This window comes from Dicentrarchus labrax, unplaced genomic scaffold, assembly GCF_905237075.1.
Source record: "Dicentrarchus labrax unplaced genomic scaffold, dlabrax2021, whole genome shotgun sequence".
Taxonomy (NCBI): domain Eukaryota; kingdom Metazoa; phylum Chordata; class Actinopteri; family Moronidae; genus Dicentrarchus; species Dicentrarchus labrax.
This window is the reverse complement of record NW_026136714.1, coordinates 17224553-17243917: the sequence shown is the minus strand read 5'-3', so window position 1 is coordinate 17243917 and position 19365 is coordinate 17224553. Positions and strand designations below refer to the sequence as shown.

Here is a 19365-nt window from a genome sequence, read left to right as displayed (position 1 = left end):
GTAGGTTGTACTCCAGGTGTCACGTGTGTTTTTCATGCAAACCAGTATGATCGTTGCCCTGGAGTGTTTGCCCAAGCCACCTGCTCATTTGTCTGTCTCATTATTCTGATGATTCGTGCTTGTGGTCGAATAATGGTTGAACAGAGCCGAATAGTGAGGACGGCTTGATTGACACACATACAATAAATATCTTCCATCCCCCCCCTTTTGAATTATCTACAAGAGATATGCGCTCTGAAGAAAATTGCAGAAACTTGAGATAATGAAGCCCAGGTGATGAGAAGATCAACAGGAAATCGCGGATCATTACGTTTGACCGTTTTGGTTATGTAACCGGTCGGGGAGCCCGTTGGGTTGGCCGAGCGGTTGACGTTACATCGTGACGACGCGTGAATCTCATAGACGCACGGGGACCACATCTCCATCAGGGATGGAGGAGCGCTCCACAACCGGGAGACAAGCTGGTGCTCGCCTCAGTGTGATGCGGCAGGGAGGAAGACTGTCCCCCTCCGCCTTCGTGCAAGCGCCAGTGAAAGGATGCGGTTTTCACTGAGTGAGCTGAGCCCGTTCTGACACCAGCAGGAGGAAACATATTGGCCGCTCTCTGCTGGAGGTAGCACTCGGGGAGGCAGAAGAGCCATGGCGGGCGCTAAGCTGACGCCGTCGCCCTCGGAGATCGACCCAGACGTCAAGACCGAGGTGCAGAAAACCCCAGAGCCCACCTGGGTCAACACCTCCAACCCTCTCCGGACCATGGGCTCTTTCGGGAGCGATGCCGGCCAAAGGTAGCTGCCGCAGATCCGCACCAAAAGTCGCATGTTTCCGAACGCAGCTCGCTTGCAACACATGCAGCATCCGCGACATGACGCGATGAGCGCAAGGTGCATAAAGTCTTCAAGATAACTTAGCTCGTTAATTATCCTTTGGCAAAAGTTGCGCTGCGATCAAGATTATCCACCCGCGAATGGGGACATTATCGTTAAAAACACGGGGTGGCACAGGCTGTATTTTGTCCATTGGGGTTAAACATAAACACAGCCTCTGTTATGAGTCAGTTTCATGTCAAATAGGTGAATGATTGCAATACGCTTCTGCCGTCAATCATTTGTCTCTCTGTGCATCACTGGATTTCATTTAATGGCTGCAGTGTATAGTGATTACATAATTCAGTGGATGCTGCATTCCCATTACAGTTTTATGAATCCTGATGTTTTTTTATAGGATAGGGAAATCTTATTATAGCTAACCACTGCATTCAAAGCTGAAAGCTGAAGTTATTTCTGACACGATACAACCAGATTGATGGGTGAAATAAAAATGCAAACCATGGGGGATTATGCTGACATGCCTTTCTTATATTTACATACAAAGACTACATGTTATATGTCAGCACATGTCTGAAATGTGCCCTGCAGATCTCCACCGCCAGGGCACTCTCCTACCATTTGGTAGACAAATTAGATTGTGGTTGGTGTGAGATGGGCTAAACCTGTAACAACTGAGGGAGACTAAATGCATTATTTTTTTCCTTTGAGGGAGACAAAAGAACTTGAGATCTGCAGGTTATATGAGGTTGGTTGGGCTGAAAACAGTTTGGCAGTGTTTCAGAGAACACTGCACAGCCAATGTGCCGCAGTGTTTTCTCACTCTCAGTATTTACAGCACACATTTTTCTTGTCAACATTTGTTTGAGTGCATTGGCATTTTTGGTATGATCAGAAATCTGACATCTGTTCACTGAAATATGGAGCATTTTCTGAAGATTTTTTTGTGTAATACATCTGTTTTTTTTGTTTGTTTGTTTGTTTATTTTCACATTTGATAACAAAAGCAAGAAGAGTGACCTGGGACAAATATTTAAACGCATTTATTGCATGAAGAATTTCACTGCTGTCAAAAATGGTAAACAACATTGAATTTTTGGCAAAAATGCTGTGAAATAATCTGGCAAATTATAAGGGGTTATCACTTAAACTATAACCACAAGGCTCTCGAAGTCTCTTTAAATATTAATTCAATGGTTGCTCTCCCTCTTTCACTAGGAATTTCCCCTACTCATTGAGAAATTTGCAAGGTTGCAAGTCCACCTCTGCAAATCTTTCCTCTGGGGCAAAATGTCTCTACTTTAGCTGCTATATTTTGGATGACAGACCTGGAAGGATGTTGATGATGTGTTACAGAGTCGGCAGAGTTATCCCATACTCAGAGAGTGGATATTTATTGGCCTTAAAGATGGGCAGGATTACTTACGGCTTGAGATGACACCAATTGAAGTCCCCTCCTTCTATTCATCTACTTGTTTTATATTCACCTCATGTAGCAAATACATTGCAGGCATGTTAATGGTCCAGTTTGAAAGACAGCTTTACACTTTTACCTTTATTAGCTTTCACCTAATTTAAACAATATATTTATTCTCCCACAGCTTAAGTATACAAAGTTGTCACTTCTTAAATGTTAATGTTAAACTTTCTGATGTTTTTTAGATTATAAAGATCACAGGTAGGTTCGAGATGACAGCATAGCTCACAGCGATCTCCTCTGTGTTTTTATAACACTAATAAGAACTGCGTATATTGTAGTGGTTAGGCTAAGGATGCAAAAAATGATGATGACTACAGTAAAGACGATATTGAGTTACATGTACTTGACTGCTGACTTTGATGTTTATGTCAACGCTAACGATGAATGTAGGTTTGAGCTTTAGATGACTGATTTCTAATATCAGCTGTCAACTAGTAAGATGTATAATACAGCAGATAACAAAACACTCAAGTCTATGAATAGTCTGAATAAGACAGGTTTAAAGGTTGACATGTTTTGAATGGGGCAGCTAGTCATTAATGCTGTACAGTATTAGCAAGAATTTAGACAGTTGTGAAAACAGTCCATAGGGATGCTACTGACATTAATGTAAGTGATAATGAGGATGACATTGGCAAATACAGCAGTGACATGTAGCCGCAGCTGCAATCATATTAAAAATGAGTAATAATGAGAATGAACTGTTATATATGCTGATGATGGAGGTGATGAAGCTTGTGGTGTTGCTGTAGGTGGTTGTAGTGATGACTAGGGATTTGTTAGAGCTTTATCAGCCCACAAATGTGGCCTGAGAACAGCTTGGCTGCCAATCAGTTTTGAGAGAGTTGAACAATATTGACTGTGGCTATATTGCAATGCCAGACTGTTTGTATGGGGATCTAATACACAATATCTGCAAATGACTGAGGCTGTAAAACCCTAATGCGTTAGTTGGCCAGTTGCCCTGGGCAACCAGATTTTGACCGCTGTCAACCATTTAGAAGGGTTAGGTTGCCACTCTTGGCAATAAGTTCTTATATCTATATGAATGAATAAACGCTAACCTTGGATCATCCTCCTGTCAGATTACTTTAAGTTCAGAAATGCTATAACCCTTTTATTTTATTTCTAGTCCATACACAGAGCCCGTACAATGTCCCCTGAAGGCTGACAGGATCTTGTCAGAAATCAGAGAGCCTTTTATGTTGTGAAATGTGATCAGCGTGGGATCTGTGTCCAGCTGGCTCAAGAATGAGAGGATGTGGTGGGAGGAGACCTAATCAATAATTTGGCCCATTATACGACAGCCTAGAATTTATCTATTTCTACATAATGTAGAAACGCCTGGGAATCCCTTTTTATGTGTGTGTGTATATGAGATTCGCTATACAGTATTGGCATCAAAATAATGTAGGCAGTAAAGAGACAAAATGAGACTTGGAGGATCTTCAAGAACAGAGGGATTGACCATCTTTTTAACACAGGATGTGGTCAAAACAGACTCACGCAGATATATGTTGGCTTCATCCAGCCTCGCCACCACATTGCCTCTCTGTGAAAAATCTGTTAGGAAAATGGGCATTTGGTTTGGCCTGTTGGTCTTTAATACATCTGAATATTAGAGCCCAGTGAGAACTGTTAGTCGTATTCTCATTAAGGCTAGTATATCACATAGGATGAGTTGAGTTGTTTGTTAGATATAGGTCAACAGAGTAGCAACTTAATACAACTTTGGACCTTTGATTGACTGATATGCAGCATAGACTTTATACAATTTGCTGACATTTCTGCATCACTCAGCCTTCTACAGAGCTTACATGTCTGTCAGTCTAAAGCACTTTTGCTTTTTATCAAGTCGCCATACTACTTACATTTTCAGTTTTTTATTATATAGTCTTGTGCAGTCAGCAACAATTAAACAACAATTCTCAATGTCAAAGCTACATGGGAGACTGTTATCGGCCATTTTGGGAACATTGACTGATTAATGATTTCATTCATTCATTTTTAAAGATTTTTCCATTTATCATTTAATTGACAGTTAAATGGATTAGGAAAATCTGGGACACAGAGAGGACATATCATCAAAGGCCTTCTGAAGGATATGAAGCCGAGCTATGATGGGTATATGATATGTGCTTAAGACAGTTAGCCACTAGATCAGGCAGGAGAATGGCTTAATGTCGGTTTTTAGGAGGAATCAGGAGCAATCTCAGCAATTTTGTCTGCTGAAAAATTGTCATATTTAAAAGCATATGTTGTCAGAACAGAATATCAGTTACTGGTACTTAAACCTCAATCATAGAAGAAGTTTGATTATCTTTTTAGTCAATACTGATTTATAGCCTGTGAACTGTGCAGATATGGGAACAATAACTGCAGTCCACTGAAACTTCTTTCGTTAATGTTAAAGACCTTTGGTATGAATTTCTCTTTTATTAAGTTGAGCTTCCAGACATATTTAATAAAAAACTCTCAACTCAGTTCCTTTGTGAATTCTTCTGTGCACCAAAGCCGTCTTACTTAGTTTCTACACCCACACACCTTTTGTTATCCCACTGCAGACACTTTGATGCAGTAATTCTCTAAAGGTGCAGTATATTATGCATCGTATACAATAATTTAGATGCACGTAAAGATGAAAAATTAACAAACATTGTAAAGCTGTACAAGCTGCCTTGAGTAATAGATCTTCATTCATCTGCGACAACTAAATGAGAATTCCTTTTGGCGTAAGCAGTAGTTGGCTTGGAAATAGCAGAAAGGTGAAGATGAATGTAGATGCAGTAAAAGAAAAGCTACTATTTCACCTTCTCCTCTAGTTGGATGTCGGCCTTATTGTGGTTGCTTGCTTAATGCACCATTTTTTATGTTTTATTGTTTTATCATTAGTACTTTATCATAAGATGTTTTATCTGTCTTCTTGCTGATTTCTTCTTCACATTATTTTCAGATTCATTGTTTCTTAATTATACCGTGGTTGTAAATGTACAGCATTTCAACAACTGCTAAAGTAAGTATCCTCCTCGCTTTTGTCTTATGTTTATTTATAGTGCCCCGCTTTCACGGAACAATTACGCTTTCATTTTGACTTGAGTACCCCGAGGATTAATGAGGGGTTTTAATGTGGTCCTTGGGGTAAATTACATGTTGTCCATCATTATTGTTCATTAAAACAGGAGTATGAAATCTCTCAGCAGTTGACTTGAGAGTTGAAATTCAAATATAACGAGTGGCCTGGTTGCCATGCATGCCCTTAAACAAAATTAACTTTTAAAAGATACCTTGGATATCAGAAGGATGCATCTACACAAATGCTAGTGGCTTTTAATTAACTCTCTGTAACCATGAGATACCGTGTGTGCCTGGCTGTGTGTCGTACATAACAAGTACGTTCACTCGCCTTCCCCTGCTTCTTGAGAGCATTAGTTAGAAGAGAATGAATTAGAAGGCCTGAAGAATGTGAGAATGAGGGATAATTTGAGCGAAAGCTGCGGAACTCGAAACCTCACACAGTCAGCTATCAGCGGGAGGAGCAGGGGATCAAACCACCAACCAAACTAATTCCATCAGTAACCTGCACATTGTTAGAAAATCAGCAGTATCATGAGCACCATTTCTGTTAGTATCATTTTTTGCTAATTCTTTTAAGTAACTGGATAACAATAAAAAAAATATAATCTTTTCAATGTAGAGAAGTAAAAGAAAGATAAATAAATGCATAAAATTCTCAAATGCAGGCACTAATAACCAGACAGGGAATGTGTTTTCTGCCCATCCAGTGAATTACATACCTGACAAATTGAGGTACATAATAACATTGATGCAAAAATCATTATAGGAGGTCCATGTTCAAATCATGATGCATATTTTTCCAATTCTTTTTCCATCCTTCCATTTTTTTCTTCATAGTCATTTTAACACCTGGTTAGGTCAAAAGTAGTTACTGACTGTAGCTGGTAGCGTAGCTCAAAGTTAGAGAGGTACTGTTGCTATGGTTACCTGCAGTTTCATATACCTGCTGACTGATTTAGAACTAGACAAGTTTAGCTGTTGACCAGAACTATGTGCAAGGTGTTCATTACAAGGTCTTCATATACACTTACCAGCCAGTCAGAAACAGGTATTTGCTGTGAGAATGGCACGACAGAGTCTGTCGGTGTTGATGATGTGTCCAGCAGTAACATAAGTTAACATATAGGTTATGGCCAGGAGAATTTAACCTCCATGGCAGCATCATGTTGTTGTGTTGTATTCTTGTTGTTGTACGTTAATGTTGTCACTTAGGAATGCTGCTGTTCCTTTACCAGGTATTAAGTTACTTTTCTAGAACCGACTAGTTATATTTTTGGAGAGGAGAACCCGAGCTGCCTCAGTGGCATGTGAGGAATTGTATGGGAACTGTAATATATAAGGAAATGTTGGCAAGCTTCCTGATGCAGGTTAACAGATTGAAAACTACAAATCCCATTTGTCCTTGAAATTGCTGCATCGAAGTATGGTAGGCCCTCCCACTTCACATCAGTCAGTCCTTGGGGCAGTTCTCAGTGAATGTAATTGAAAGCATACTTTGGAAGTGCTCGGCATTTTGCACTTGTTGTCTCAATAGCTTAGCTCATGCTTGTCTTTTGAGATTTGCTGCAAAGAGGTGAGATTCTATTTGCTTCTTCGTTGTATGTGTTATATCATCATATATTGAAGTGAGACGTGAAGGGCAGCATGGTGCTACCTGCATAAATATTTAGATTTTGATAATAGATTTTTGTGATGTAAAAGAAAGGAAGAGACAGTGTCAGTGTGTTGAGTATATCAGTTGTAAGCTAAGGGAGGCAGAAGGAGACTCTGTTTATTCTAGCCACTATAGTGCTAAAGCTCTTAGCAGCCAGATAGCATCTTTATTGCTCATTAAAGCTCTGTCAGATAGCCACCAAAGGGACAGTGAGATCACAACAGAGGAGTTGGTTTTGTTGTTATGTGCAGTATCCATGATAAGCAGACTAATCATCTCCTAATTGTTTTATTTTACCTCTCAACTAACTTTTTAAGGTACAGTTGGCACTTAGTCTAGTCTTTTGTATAGTATTGCCAATATTTGTACAATATCGCCAGTCAAGTAGTTGGAGTATTGCTCTGCCACATACAGTCACATTCAGTCTGTTGCATATCCTTCAGTGCAGTTCAACTTTGCTGTTATCAATACATTTCTAAAATGCCCAGAAGTACATCTTTTTTGTGTCTTATATCTCTCTATTATATGCACTACAGGTCTAATAAAGTAACATTGAATTAATAAGACTAATAACTAAAAACCTAATATGAAGTCAATTCAAGGGAAGAATGTCAATCAGGTAATGATTGTTGTCCTAACATTGTGCGTTTTGAAATCATCTTCACACTAGCATTACTAGAAGCTGAATGAACATTTGTCAGAAAGCTATTTGACCCCACAGCGGATCATTTCATTGGGTCATGACGACCATAATAATCGACTATGCTCTGTTGTTGAAGTGGCAAAAGGTTTTTGATTAATTACCGGAATTGTCCAGGTCCTCTCTTGTGTACTAGCTATTTCCTGGGTTTAATGGACACTCCATTAGTCCATTTAGAAAGGAGTAAATGGGATGACGATATTCAGTATCTGTCTTTTCAGCTACGCCTGAACTACCAAATAATGACCTTTTTACAACACATATATATATTATATTATATTTTTATCCTCCTACTTTTGTTGAAATTTATATTTTTAGATGTGCTTTGACATTGAAGGCATCTTACTGACCACACTTCACTCACACATATTTATAAATTAAAAGAATACAAAAATATACAGACATAATGCTTAATGAATTAATTATTCAGTTTACAACGGTTTTAAGTTAGACGTTACTGTAGCTTATTGAAAGTGAAATGCTCAATTTATGCATCTTTCAGTTATATTGCACAGCTACAGTACAATGTATTTTTTTCATTACTCAGACTAACTGGACTGTATAGGTGTGTAGATCATAGATGAAATAGACAACGTGAGTCGGGGCTGTCGGACAATATGGTATTCAGTCATATCAATATACATTTGAATGAATGGAGTTTCTCTTGTTAGTGATGCCAGACATACAGTTGATGGCAACTAATTATAAAACCCTGTTGTGAGGGCATTTACATTTTCAAATCTCAAACAAACCAGCCACATTTTCTGAGTGGCACAAGGTGATATTTGCAATCAAATGGGCTATAAATGACACTGGTCTAAATGTAAAATAAAATATATTCAAATATTTAAAATTAATGTGTGTACATTAATTTGATTTGACTATTTGATTATTTGTCACAGAACAAATTGCTCTGTGTTTTAGCCTCAGTAATTGGTCTCCAAAGGAAGCCATAGAGTGCACAAGTCAATTTGTGCTGCATCAAATCAAACTGTGTCTAACCTTTGACCTCTACGTCCATTTGTCAGTCATTAAAATCAATATCTGGGTATGTCTCTCTGTCTGTCAGTTCCCTCAGTGTTACACACTTCCCTTTTCTCCACAGTCATCCCAATATGGCAACCAATGAGATTGACCAAGAGGGTGTCTACTGATCTCCTGTGGTTTGCATTAAGTGTCCCATCTTTTCTTCAGTCAGCTGAAGTATTGTTTTTAAATTTACTAATGTGTGTTTTCCTTGCATGTGCCCTGTGAAATAATAGCTCAGAAATACATTTGTACATTCAATACATTGTATTTCCTATCAAGCTCCAATACGATCAATTTCCACTGTAAATGTATTATATTATATTTACTTGTATCAAGAGCCAATGAAACTTTGGTGGAAAACTCTAGACAGTAGGCCTTGACTGTGCAGTAAGAAGCAGCTGCTCATACATGGGATCTGATGCAACTTTTGGAAACATCCAAAATGGATTTAAGCAACATAACCGAGTATTTTGCATGTTCTTGGTTTTACTGATATTCCAAAAGAAATATCATCTAGCTAACATAGTGTCAGATCCCGTCATGGACCTTCTTGTTGCACAAACTATGTTGAGATTCTCCCTCAAAGTTAGAAAATGGATGAATTCTAACTCAAGATGCAAGCAGGTGGGGGGGAAATGCAGTGGCATCTTGAGTGGCATCCTTTTCTTACTCTTTCCCCTCTCCTTCCCTTTCCTGCTTTCTAAACCCCTCTCTCTCCTAACCTGTGCCTATCTGTGTCTATGTGTGCTGCGTCCAGGTATCAAGAGGAGTACAGTATGGATTCAACCAATGCCCAGTAAGTCCCTGGCAGCATCATGCTTGCATGGCATGGAATTTTTTTTTGCGAGCACCAAAGCACATAGGTAGCAGTGTTCACTTTGGATTTTGCATAGACTGGATGTGGAGATAATGCCTCGACAGTATTTAGAGGTTATATTACCATTACATGTGTCTATAAAGTGGGCAATGATTGTTGTGGTAATGGTGCTTAGGATAATCATTCATTGTGGCTACCTTTTCAACAATTGTTGTGGTAAAGACTCACGGGAAACATTTAGCTCAACACAGATTTTTCTCATATTCGATCACACCACAGGAAATGGTGAAAAGGCAGCTTGTGTGTTTTTTTTCATCAACTTGTTCCAGGTGTATTTTCTGTCCCCTGACTGAATGTCCACACCAGTTTCCCCTCTGTCAGTACTGTGTCAGGGCTTTAAGCATTAGTCATGTGGGGAGAGATGAGACACCAACTAAAATCTGCGCAGTTATATTGGTGAAAAAGGTGATAAAAACACCCACATGTAAATTGTTTGTGCTGTACTTAGTGTGTATTGTGCACGCTGCTGAGTCACTGACCATATGAATGTTTATAATGGAGTTTTGGCTGTTGTGATATGGATGGAGCATCAGGTTTTTATTACATTCATTGTGTGAGAATCCACTACAATACCCAAGCTGCACAGATGTGGTGATAAAAGGGGTGAATCAGTAAATCACAGTAAAATTTGTATATGTTTTGTTTGGAATTTGTCAAGATAATTCTTTAAAATTTAGTTTTGTTACCTTGTTGTCGCCTTTGCGTTAAATGTTTTGCCCAGCTACATGCAAGTGTGTATTTTATCTTGTTGGTGTTCCGCAATATGTTACTTGATTTGTGAAAGAAAATAAAAGGCACAGAAGGGGGTTTTTTGCTTTCAGTACCAAACATTTATATATTTATGACTTACAAATGAATTAATGACAGAATTGGGTATCCCCTTGGTGCTGTTGAGGTGAATTTGAGTTGTTGTTGAATGAGTTATTGTTTTGGGTTCATGGCTTGTAATGATTTGGTTTGTTAATAAACCCACAAAATCCCAAATGTGTGTTTAGCCAGCATGAGAAGTACAAACAGCCACAACCACAGTTGACTGCGATAGGCTGAAACACCTGTCAATCAAGCAAATCTAAAAATACTATTGAATCTGGGATAGAATAAAACATTAATCCTCAGAACTTATAAGAAGCTTTAAGATCCTTCTTTTTTCTAAACTGACATTCAGGTTATGCTGGTTGGTACCTTTTTATAGTCTACTACTTTTATACTGTATATGATTTTTTTTCAACCAGCATGTAGTCAATACATGCTGGTTGAAAAAAAATGTAGTCAATACATGCTGGAAGTTCTTTTATGTCAAAAGCTGGCCTGCTGCCGAGGTTTCAGCTTGAGTGTGATGTTTGCCGGGACTGGGCTGCTGTTAGAAAATGGATTGTGATCCTTTGGGATATGCGGGGTGTGGAGGGCTATAAACCATTGTTGGCATGCAAGTGTTCCCTGTTCAACTGTTGTCTTCTTTTGTATTGAATCTATAAGAAGAAATTCAGGCTGACAGACCACATTGTCTTTTGTGTTATATGCATAATGTAAATCCTGCGCGCACACACACACACACACACACACACACACACACACACACACACACACACACACACAACACACAACACACAACACACAAAAGCCGAGGGCCCTGCATCTCAACATAATGTTAAAGGAAATAAGGATCATAAACATTGTAATGCATATTTACCTACAAGTGATTGACCTTGTTTTTTTGGTACAGTCGTTTGCCCACAGCAGCCAAACACGCAGTGTCTGACATAACACTGAGGTGTTTCCTGTGGGTGCAAAAAAAAGTTAAAGCGAGCTTGTAATATCACAGGAAATGTGAAAAAAAACTTTTTTTTGGTTTCAGCTCATCAAAGAGCAACTTCATCATTGCACCTTCAGAAAACCACAACGATTGGTTTCAGCACATCAGCACGGTAAAGGGTGCTCGAGGGTGCTTTCTTAGTCGGTGCTTAAACCACTGTAGCTGGTTCCTCTAAATATGGAGAAGCTTAATGGTGAGACGTCCCTTAGTAGCTGCACTCGGTAGGTAGCAGGTTTTATAACAAAATAATTCCTGGAATGAATTGAACATCTGAACAATGTGACACAGCATGATCTTCATTTATAATCCTTGCTACCTGCTGTTCCTTTTCAAATGAGGCTAGTGTGATATGAGCACTTAACTTTTTCTGAAAGTGATACTGTGTGAAACAGTATTCTTAACTGTTTATGGAAAAGTAAAGTCAATTGAGCAGTTGTAGAACATTTCACATTCAAGTGTGCTCATTCATATTTTTGCTTTATCTTAATCGTCATGTTTCTCTACAGAGGTTTCTATTTATACAATTCTTCTAAAGCATCCAAATGACAAAACATTCCTCTGCATTCTATCTTTCTTACTTGTCTTTCCCAATTATTATTGACATTATACAGTTGTGCTTTACTTTTATATTGTTGAAGGTTTGGGGATAAAATACTGATAAAAGCTGATTCAGCTGTAGTAAAAATACGCCCGCAATATTAGAGTTGTAGCTTAGTTATATTAAAAATACCCTTTCTGTTAGTTTGTTAATGAAACATTCAAATTTCACTTTTAAGGGCAGAATCATGTCATAGTCATTTAGCTGCAAAGCAGAAGACTGCACTGTATGGAAAGGAGTAGTGAAATTCACAGGCGTCTATCCGTGTTATTACGTTGAGTTCCTATTAAGTTCTCTTAATGTCCTTGCTCATCTAAAGATTTTAGAGTCCTCTTACTTTTTTTTTTCTCAGCAAATTGCTGCATCTTAAAAAGCCAGACCATGTCCTGGAGCAGGAGCTTTCAGTTGACACTTTGTCATTTTTACTCTAGGAAAGGCCCTCTTGGGCATTATGAAGTTTCTTTCTTAGATATTATTTCTTTTCTTACTCAGTGTAATGTCCCATTTCTCAGACAGTTTATGTTTAACATCATTCTGTCATTCTCTGAGCTTTACTATTTATAGTTTGATGCCCGGTATGTTGCAAGTTTTCTTGAATAGAAGTTTCTGAGAAAGACAAATGCTAAGCAAGCAGATCTTATACAGAACCCTTAGTGGCCGTTTTACATGGCCCAAAGATGCCATCATCCAATCTGGCAGCATTGTCCTTTCAGGCCCCATTAAGGCACTGAGGTATCAGTACTGTTTACTGTGCTGAGCTTTAGCCACAACAAGACTCTATACATGATTTGGATCTGTTAAACAGTTTCTAATAGAAATTCTGATTCTTTCACAGAAAAAAAAAAAATAATAACTGCCCAACAATCCTGTGTAGAGTAGAGTTACTGAGGTTTCATACCAATCAACCAGGATCTTCCCGAAGCATCCAAGTTTTCAAGAGTTATCTGAGCCGGACATGTTGTTGGTTTTGTATCTGTTACGACCTCAGATGTAAAATCCAGGGGTGAGAGGAGCAACAATTAAAGAATAACCCGGGATAAAAGAGAGACAGAAAAACAGAATTATATGTACCAACAAAACTATTTTATTAAACATCTTAATCACAAATTAAAAGTTCCAACAAAAATCTACTTTGAAAATAACTCTATTATAACAAAAACATGAATTAAGTAAATAAACACTAATGTCCCCCTCCCTCCACTGAGAGAGTAATGGAATAAGACACGCACAAACGACGTACAGCACAACACTACTATTTTGCGGTTTGGCCCACTGGCCTCGTCTGCTTCTGTTGTCCTTGTTTTAAGGCCATTTGGACTGATTGATGAACTATTGCAGGTGCACCTGACCACAGAACAGGGCAGAGGCAAAACAAAACACCACACTATGCTTGTAACAGTATCTTTGGCATTTTGAGGAACAAGTTTTCTGGGTTGAACATGTGGGTTTGTCTTTGGCGTTTTGAGGAACGAGAACCATCTCCTTTATGTGAATTTGCCTTTCTCAGGTACTGCCTAGTATGTTATCCAACTGTTCAGCAATTTCATTTGGGTGCTCTTGAAATCTTCACAACAGAAACATGATTTTTTTTTGTACAAACAGTGTAGTCAACAATAAAGTGAGCAGCACTCTTATTATATTTGATATTATTGTGTCAGGGTTCTTTGACAGACCTTGAAAGACATCTGACAACTGCTTTGAATCAACGTCTTTGAGATGCTCATTTGAGGCTAAAGTATGGTAAATTCTGCTGCAGTGCTCTTATGCTAGCTGATAAAAGTGTTGCTTCAGGGTTTTCTAGGTCCTTGAACACATCATGTGCACAGACAGAAGTTAGGACCCTATCCACAAAGCAGCTTATAAAGTGTATAGATGCCTCAGAGGAGCAGAAATGACCTATACAATGACCACGTAAATCTTGTCAGTTCATAGGCCATCCAGCTCCATTACGGTGATTTTCCTCTTGCCGCCTGATAATAACTGAAACAGTTTAATTTCCCTGGTGAGGTTCATGCCTTCAGTATTCATTTGACAGAGTACTTTTACAGTTGCCATAGCCCCATCTCTGTGCTGAAGCTCTTTCAACATTTTTTGCAATGTAATGAGGCTATTAGACTAGAACCTTCACTATGAGAAGTTGTAAATGCAGCTTGGTGGAAGGGAAGCAGAGGATAACGAAGATGCCACAGCTTTTGCATATTCATGTCAAAGTAAAATATTTTTAGAATCCGTGCAGCTTTTATATCAGGCACATGGCTGAGGGTGGTGCATGGGAAAGGTTCTATTTTCATCTGTTTGCTTTGTCAGAGAGGGGGACAGAGCAAACCTGGGATCAGAAAATGCATGTGATGGGAAAGACTGCTGCCGTACTGTTTTTAAGACAATATATTATATTATTGGTGTGCTGATTCTATGCCCCAAAGCTTTGATCTTGTTGTAAACCACAAATACAACAAGTCTTTGAGCTCAAGCAACCTGATTGGTCAAAGATAACTGGGCTGTTAATTTCCACATCCGTTGCCATGGTAACTCTTGTGGTAATTTAGTTCTTTAGGCATGGGTACCATATCTTGATTTGGTTGTTGCCAAATGTACACTATATAATGGGTACTACACGTTTCTACAGGAAATGATTGCTGCTTTGATCAACATCTGCAGCAGCAGAGCATGCAGAAGCATCAGTGTACTATCTGTTGATTGACTTTTATTGCAACTTCCTCCCAGAGTTCCCATGATCATTTTATCCCCCAGGTGATATTGCACTTGGCTAACTGATACTGCTGTTCACGTATGCCTGCTGCAACATTCTAATATTCCATATGGCGCAGAGCATCTGGCAGTTGTTTGACAATATTTCTTTTTTTTACATCACTAGAATGAACGCAGGCGTTTGAACAGCTCTGTTCTGTCAACCAGATATCCCGAGGTCAACAAGCTGTTTGATGTTTATTTACAGAGTCTACAAAGCAGTTGTTCTCTCTCTGTGTTTCAGGCAAGGGTTCATCAAATCCTAATCCAATCACTGGCAATGGTCACGGTGTACTCTTTTTTTTTGTGTGTGTGTGTGTGTGTGTGTGTGTGTGTGTGTGTGTGTGTGTGTGTGTGTGTGTGTGTGTGTGTGTGTGTGTGTGTGTGTGTGTGTGTGTGTGTGTGTGTGTGTGTCTGTGTCTTTGTCTGTGTGTGTGTGCCACTTTAGCACTGCAAGCTTTATCAGAGGTCATTCCCACCAGACTCAATCGTTACACATTTAGTCTTCATCACTTTCATTATGATCACAAACTTGTTAATCACTCTCTTGTCACTTATTCTGAAGGGCTGTAATATATACAAAAGGTTCTAAATACCATGTAGACTTGTTAGTTGGGGACACAGAGTCATGTTCTATCTATTGTGACTATGTGCAAACATTCCTGGCTTATGCCTTGCTTACCATCTTTAAATATTAGGGAAGTAAAGGGTTAACCTAAGGCTGAGAAGTACCAACATGTGGTAGATTCTGTCTGGCTTCTTGGATATGCACACTGCTCATGTTTATATTTGACAGTCTGGCCAATGTCCATAGGTCGGTGGTGATGGTTTGCAGACTACAAAGATGGCAAAGAAGAGTAAGCGTAAGAACTTAAAAGGTATTGCTGTGGGTCTGGAGTTATTGGCAGTCGCCATGTGTCGAAGAAGCGCTATTTGTAGCCTTCGTCGGAGCTACTTAGGGACTTGTTGCGCCCGGCAGAGATTTTTATCCATGTTTATGTTGTGGTGCTTTTTAATTACCTGAACATAAATAAAAGGGATGCTAGTACAGTAAGAGTGCAACCTTACCTAGGTGGTTAAATAAACACTAATACTGTGGTCCATAGGTGTGGGACAGACACTTTGGCTCTGTACTTAAACTGGGAAAACTTGAAATCAACAACTATGAAATTATAGCACAGACTTACAGGTGTTTGAGTCTACGCACATATATACAAACAAAAATTTTAACCTGATGATGCAGTTAGATGGAAAGTCAAGCATCATCAGAGGTTTCATAAGGAGGACGGGAACATGAATCTTTATACCAGATTCCATGGCAGTCAAGAAAGTTTCAGTCAAATATGGTCAGGATCACCAAAGTTTTAAAGATTCATCCTCTGGGGATATCTGCTGGAAAACGGTCACATTGAAATATTATTAGACGCTATTGCATGGTTGTCACCCCTACCCATATAAACATGCATTGGGCTCAGCAGGCTTTTTTGTCTGGGTTGTTAAGCAAATGCCAATGCAATTCTCATGTAAAATAATACAGTACGAATCGTTTCACTGAGTTTATTTTGGAGTCACATTTCAGGTTTTGATGTGCTCGTGTTTCCAATTATAGACAAGCTGGGCAAACATGGAGCCTATATGCCTTTTATGACAGCTGTGTCAATGGACACCGTCTGAAGACTGACCTGCTGATTTGCTGCTATTAGTCTTTATGACAGTCTTTTACTGCTTCTCAGGTGATAGAGCAATCGATGCACTTGGTTTACTTGGTATAGTGTATTGTTTTTGGGTTGGATAGAGTGGGAGTGTGTGGTTGGGGCCTACAGACAAGAAAATGTCATTGTGTGTAAATGGGGCTTGTACTGGAAACCCATAACACACAGACACGTGAGTGAACATTTCCTGCCTTGGAAGCAGTCTCCATGGCGATACAGCTGGAAGACGGAGATAGGGGAATAGCTGGAAGATGGTGCATATCTTATGTTCTTTCCTCCACCTACACTCTTTATCTACACATATCTCCCTTAGGACTGGACTGCTGTAAGCTGTAATTGCCCCCCTGCTCTTTTCTCCTCTGTCTTTTTGCACCCTGTACTCATCTTGTCAGACAAGGTAGAAGGCTCTAAGGTTCCTTCCTGGAACCACAAGGCCATTATTCCTCCCCCGCCATGCTCATTAGTGGCAACATGCCCTCTACATTACAGAAACTGTTAATAGACTTGTCTCGCTACCTGCATTTATCCAACCTGGCTACAGTAGCTAGATCATCATTCGTTCTTAAACGATCGTTCGGTCAAGACCCCAAGCCTATTATGGTCCATTATGTCTGCTCAAACCTTTTATAGCTTCAATTATGTCATAAGTGAGAAAACATGGCTGTTTGATTTGAAGTAGTGTCATTTTTAAAAGGACATGCTTGTCAATTATTAATGGACGCTTTTGTGTTTTGTACACAATATAAACCAAGCTGTCTGTTCATGTCCTTATTTATTTATGTGCAGAAAATAGTCTATACCCAAGTGATACAGCCTGTCACACTAATTGTAAACAATTCTGCAAACTGTATGTATAATATTAAGAGGGAATATAATTTATTAAACCCTCCTGAGTGCTTGTTTCACGCATATATTGATCAATTCGGATTCTTGTCTCAGTAGAGCAATAAACCCTTACCTTAGATTAAACTCTGTATGTGTCATTTCTGCATATGCATCACAGCAACTGCACAGAATGTCTGTGTAGGAAAAGAAAGAGGGCTTTATTTATTTAATAATCTGCATTACAGCAAGTACCAGTGCTGCACTAGGATATAAGCTCATATGTATATGTGGTTGATTTTGTTGCATTGTGAGGGGGGACTGTATATAATGACTCATAGTAAATGGATGGTGTTGGAATTAGGGAGACTTAAACTGCTTTGTCGTCATTTTTACTGGAAAGCTTCAGAAAACACGATTTATTATAATGGTCTTTTGAAATCGCCACGATTTGCCATTGCAAAGAATAGCTGTACAATAACAGGATGCAAACTATAACTAGAAGTTAATACTTGTTGGATGCTGACCGACTTCTTTGGTGAGATATTTTCTGGTTTCTACTGAAGACGTTATTTTTTGGGAAATCTAAATAATTTCCTGAAACAGCTGGGGATGCTACTTTTTAGCAAATAATACTCAAACTGTAGTAAATGGGTTGGAGAATGCTTTCAGGTAAGCAGTAGTAGACATGTACTGAGGATGAACTCAAATAAACTGCAGTGCACATTTTCTTTCTTAAGGTAAACAAATGGCAGATGTTTTTTTTACACAGATCTATCTGGGATTTCATCATTGGAAACTGTTTGGAAAAGGGCAGGCACTTTCAAAAAACACTCGGCAGGTGATTGGATGGACCAACTGTCTATCACAGTCTATCACAAACAAACTTCAACCAATTAGATCAATGAACCACATAACTCATACCAAAGCCAGTTGGGAAAAGAGAAAAAAACATCCTTTCCATTGAGAAATCCCTTCAGTGCCATTCTTGCGTGAACTTGTGATTTTGCGAGTCCAGTTGCCTCGCAAGGTTAAAAAAACAGTGTGGCTGTGTGTTTTTAGTAGTTTTTCTAACAATGGAGTTCACAGCTAACTTAATTGTTGCTTTTTTTCAATGAATATCGCCAAAATATGCCCAGCCTCTCAGTCCTTTAGTATTCAATGGAAAGTACCTTTAACATATTATGTTGAAGGTAAAAAATGTTTCATTTTTGTATCAGTACTGAAACTCCAATATTGTCTTGGGACCTATAGTCTGAATGCAAACATGTATGAATGTGTCGTGACCTGTAGTTTTATTTACTGTAAGTGATGCAAATCCACTGCTTTGTGTCCCACCTGATTACATAGTACAGAGAAAAGATTGACATGGTTTGTTCAGATGTTTTTTGGTCATTTATGTGTGTATGTATGTTAGCTGGGGGTGCTGTATGCATGCCTACCTGTCAACATTATTACTGACATCATGTCACTGTTCCCCACAGGGTGCAGGTGGAGTTCTATGTGAATGAGAACACCTTCAAGGAGAGGCTGAAGCTTTTCTTCATCAAAAACCAAAGGTCAAGTAAGTACAGCCAACGGGGAGCATCACACCATTCTCCTCTGTTCCCATAATGCAAATTGTAACCGGGTTGCTGCCGATAGATATGTTCAGAGCTAAATGAGCATATAAAACCGTAAAGTAGGAAATTGCAGTCAGTGATGACGCATATCCAATTTCTATCTCAGTTGGGGTCTCATTATTACATTAGCTGCCTCATTGTAAAACATATTTGTGAGCAAGGATGGACGACTGTGGCTCATTTGCTGAGAAATGAGGTCGGGCTGCAGTATTTTTCTCAAAAGGAGATAAGATTGCCAATGCCACAACATCCCTAAAAGAGACATTGGTGCTGCTTAATGGATACACTGTGTATAGAAGCCATTCATTTGTAGCTAGTTGTTAAAAAAAAAAAAAAGTATACTATGGGAACTCTGTATCTCTGGTTGAACATGTTATTGACACATCCTCGGCACTGACACAGCTCTGCTGT

The 19365-nt window shown here is 39.0% G+C and overlaps 1 protein-coding gene across 23 annotated transcripts in view; it reads left to right on the top strand.

Annotated features, from left to right (window-relative positions):
* kcnt1b (potassium sodium-activated channel subfamily T member 1b) overlaps window positions 1-19365 on the top strand; it is a 69789-nt gene that overhangs the window by 20352 nt on the left and 30072 nt on the right. For 16 of the 23 annotated variants that reach the window (XM_051422755.1, XM_051422762.1, XM_051422752.1 and 13 more), the window contains 2 exons: window positions 9520-9558; window positions 18817-18896. In XM_051422755.1, the coding sequence (XP_051278715.1) occupies window positions 9520-9558; window positions 18817-18896 (119 nt within the window). Of the gene's footprint in view, window positions 1-336; window positions 786-8838; window positions 8937-9519; window positions 9559-11563; window positions 11674-18816; window positions 18897-19365 lie in introns of those variants that run through there. The other 7 variants (XM_051422758.1, XM_051422778.1, XM_051422777.1 and 4 more) reach the window with 5 other exon arrangements.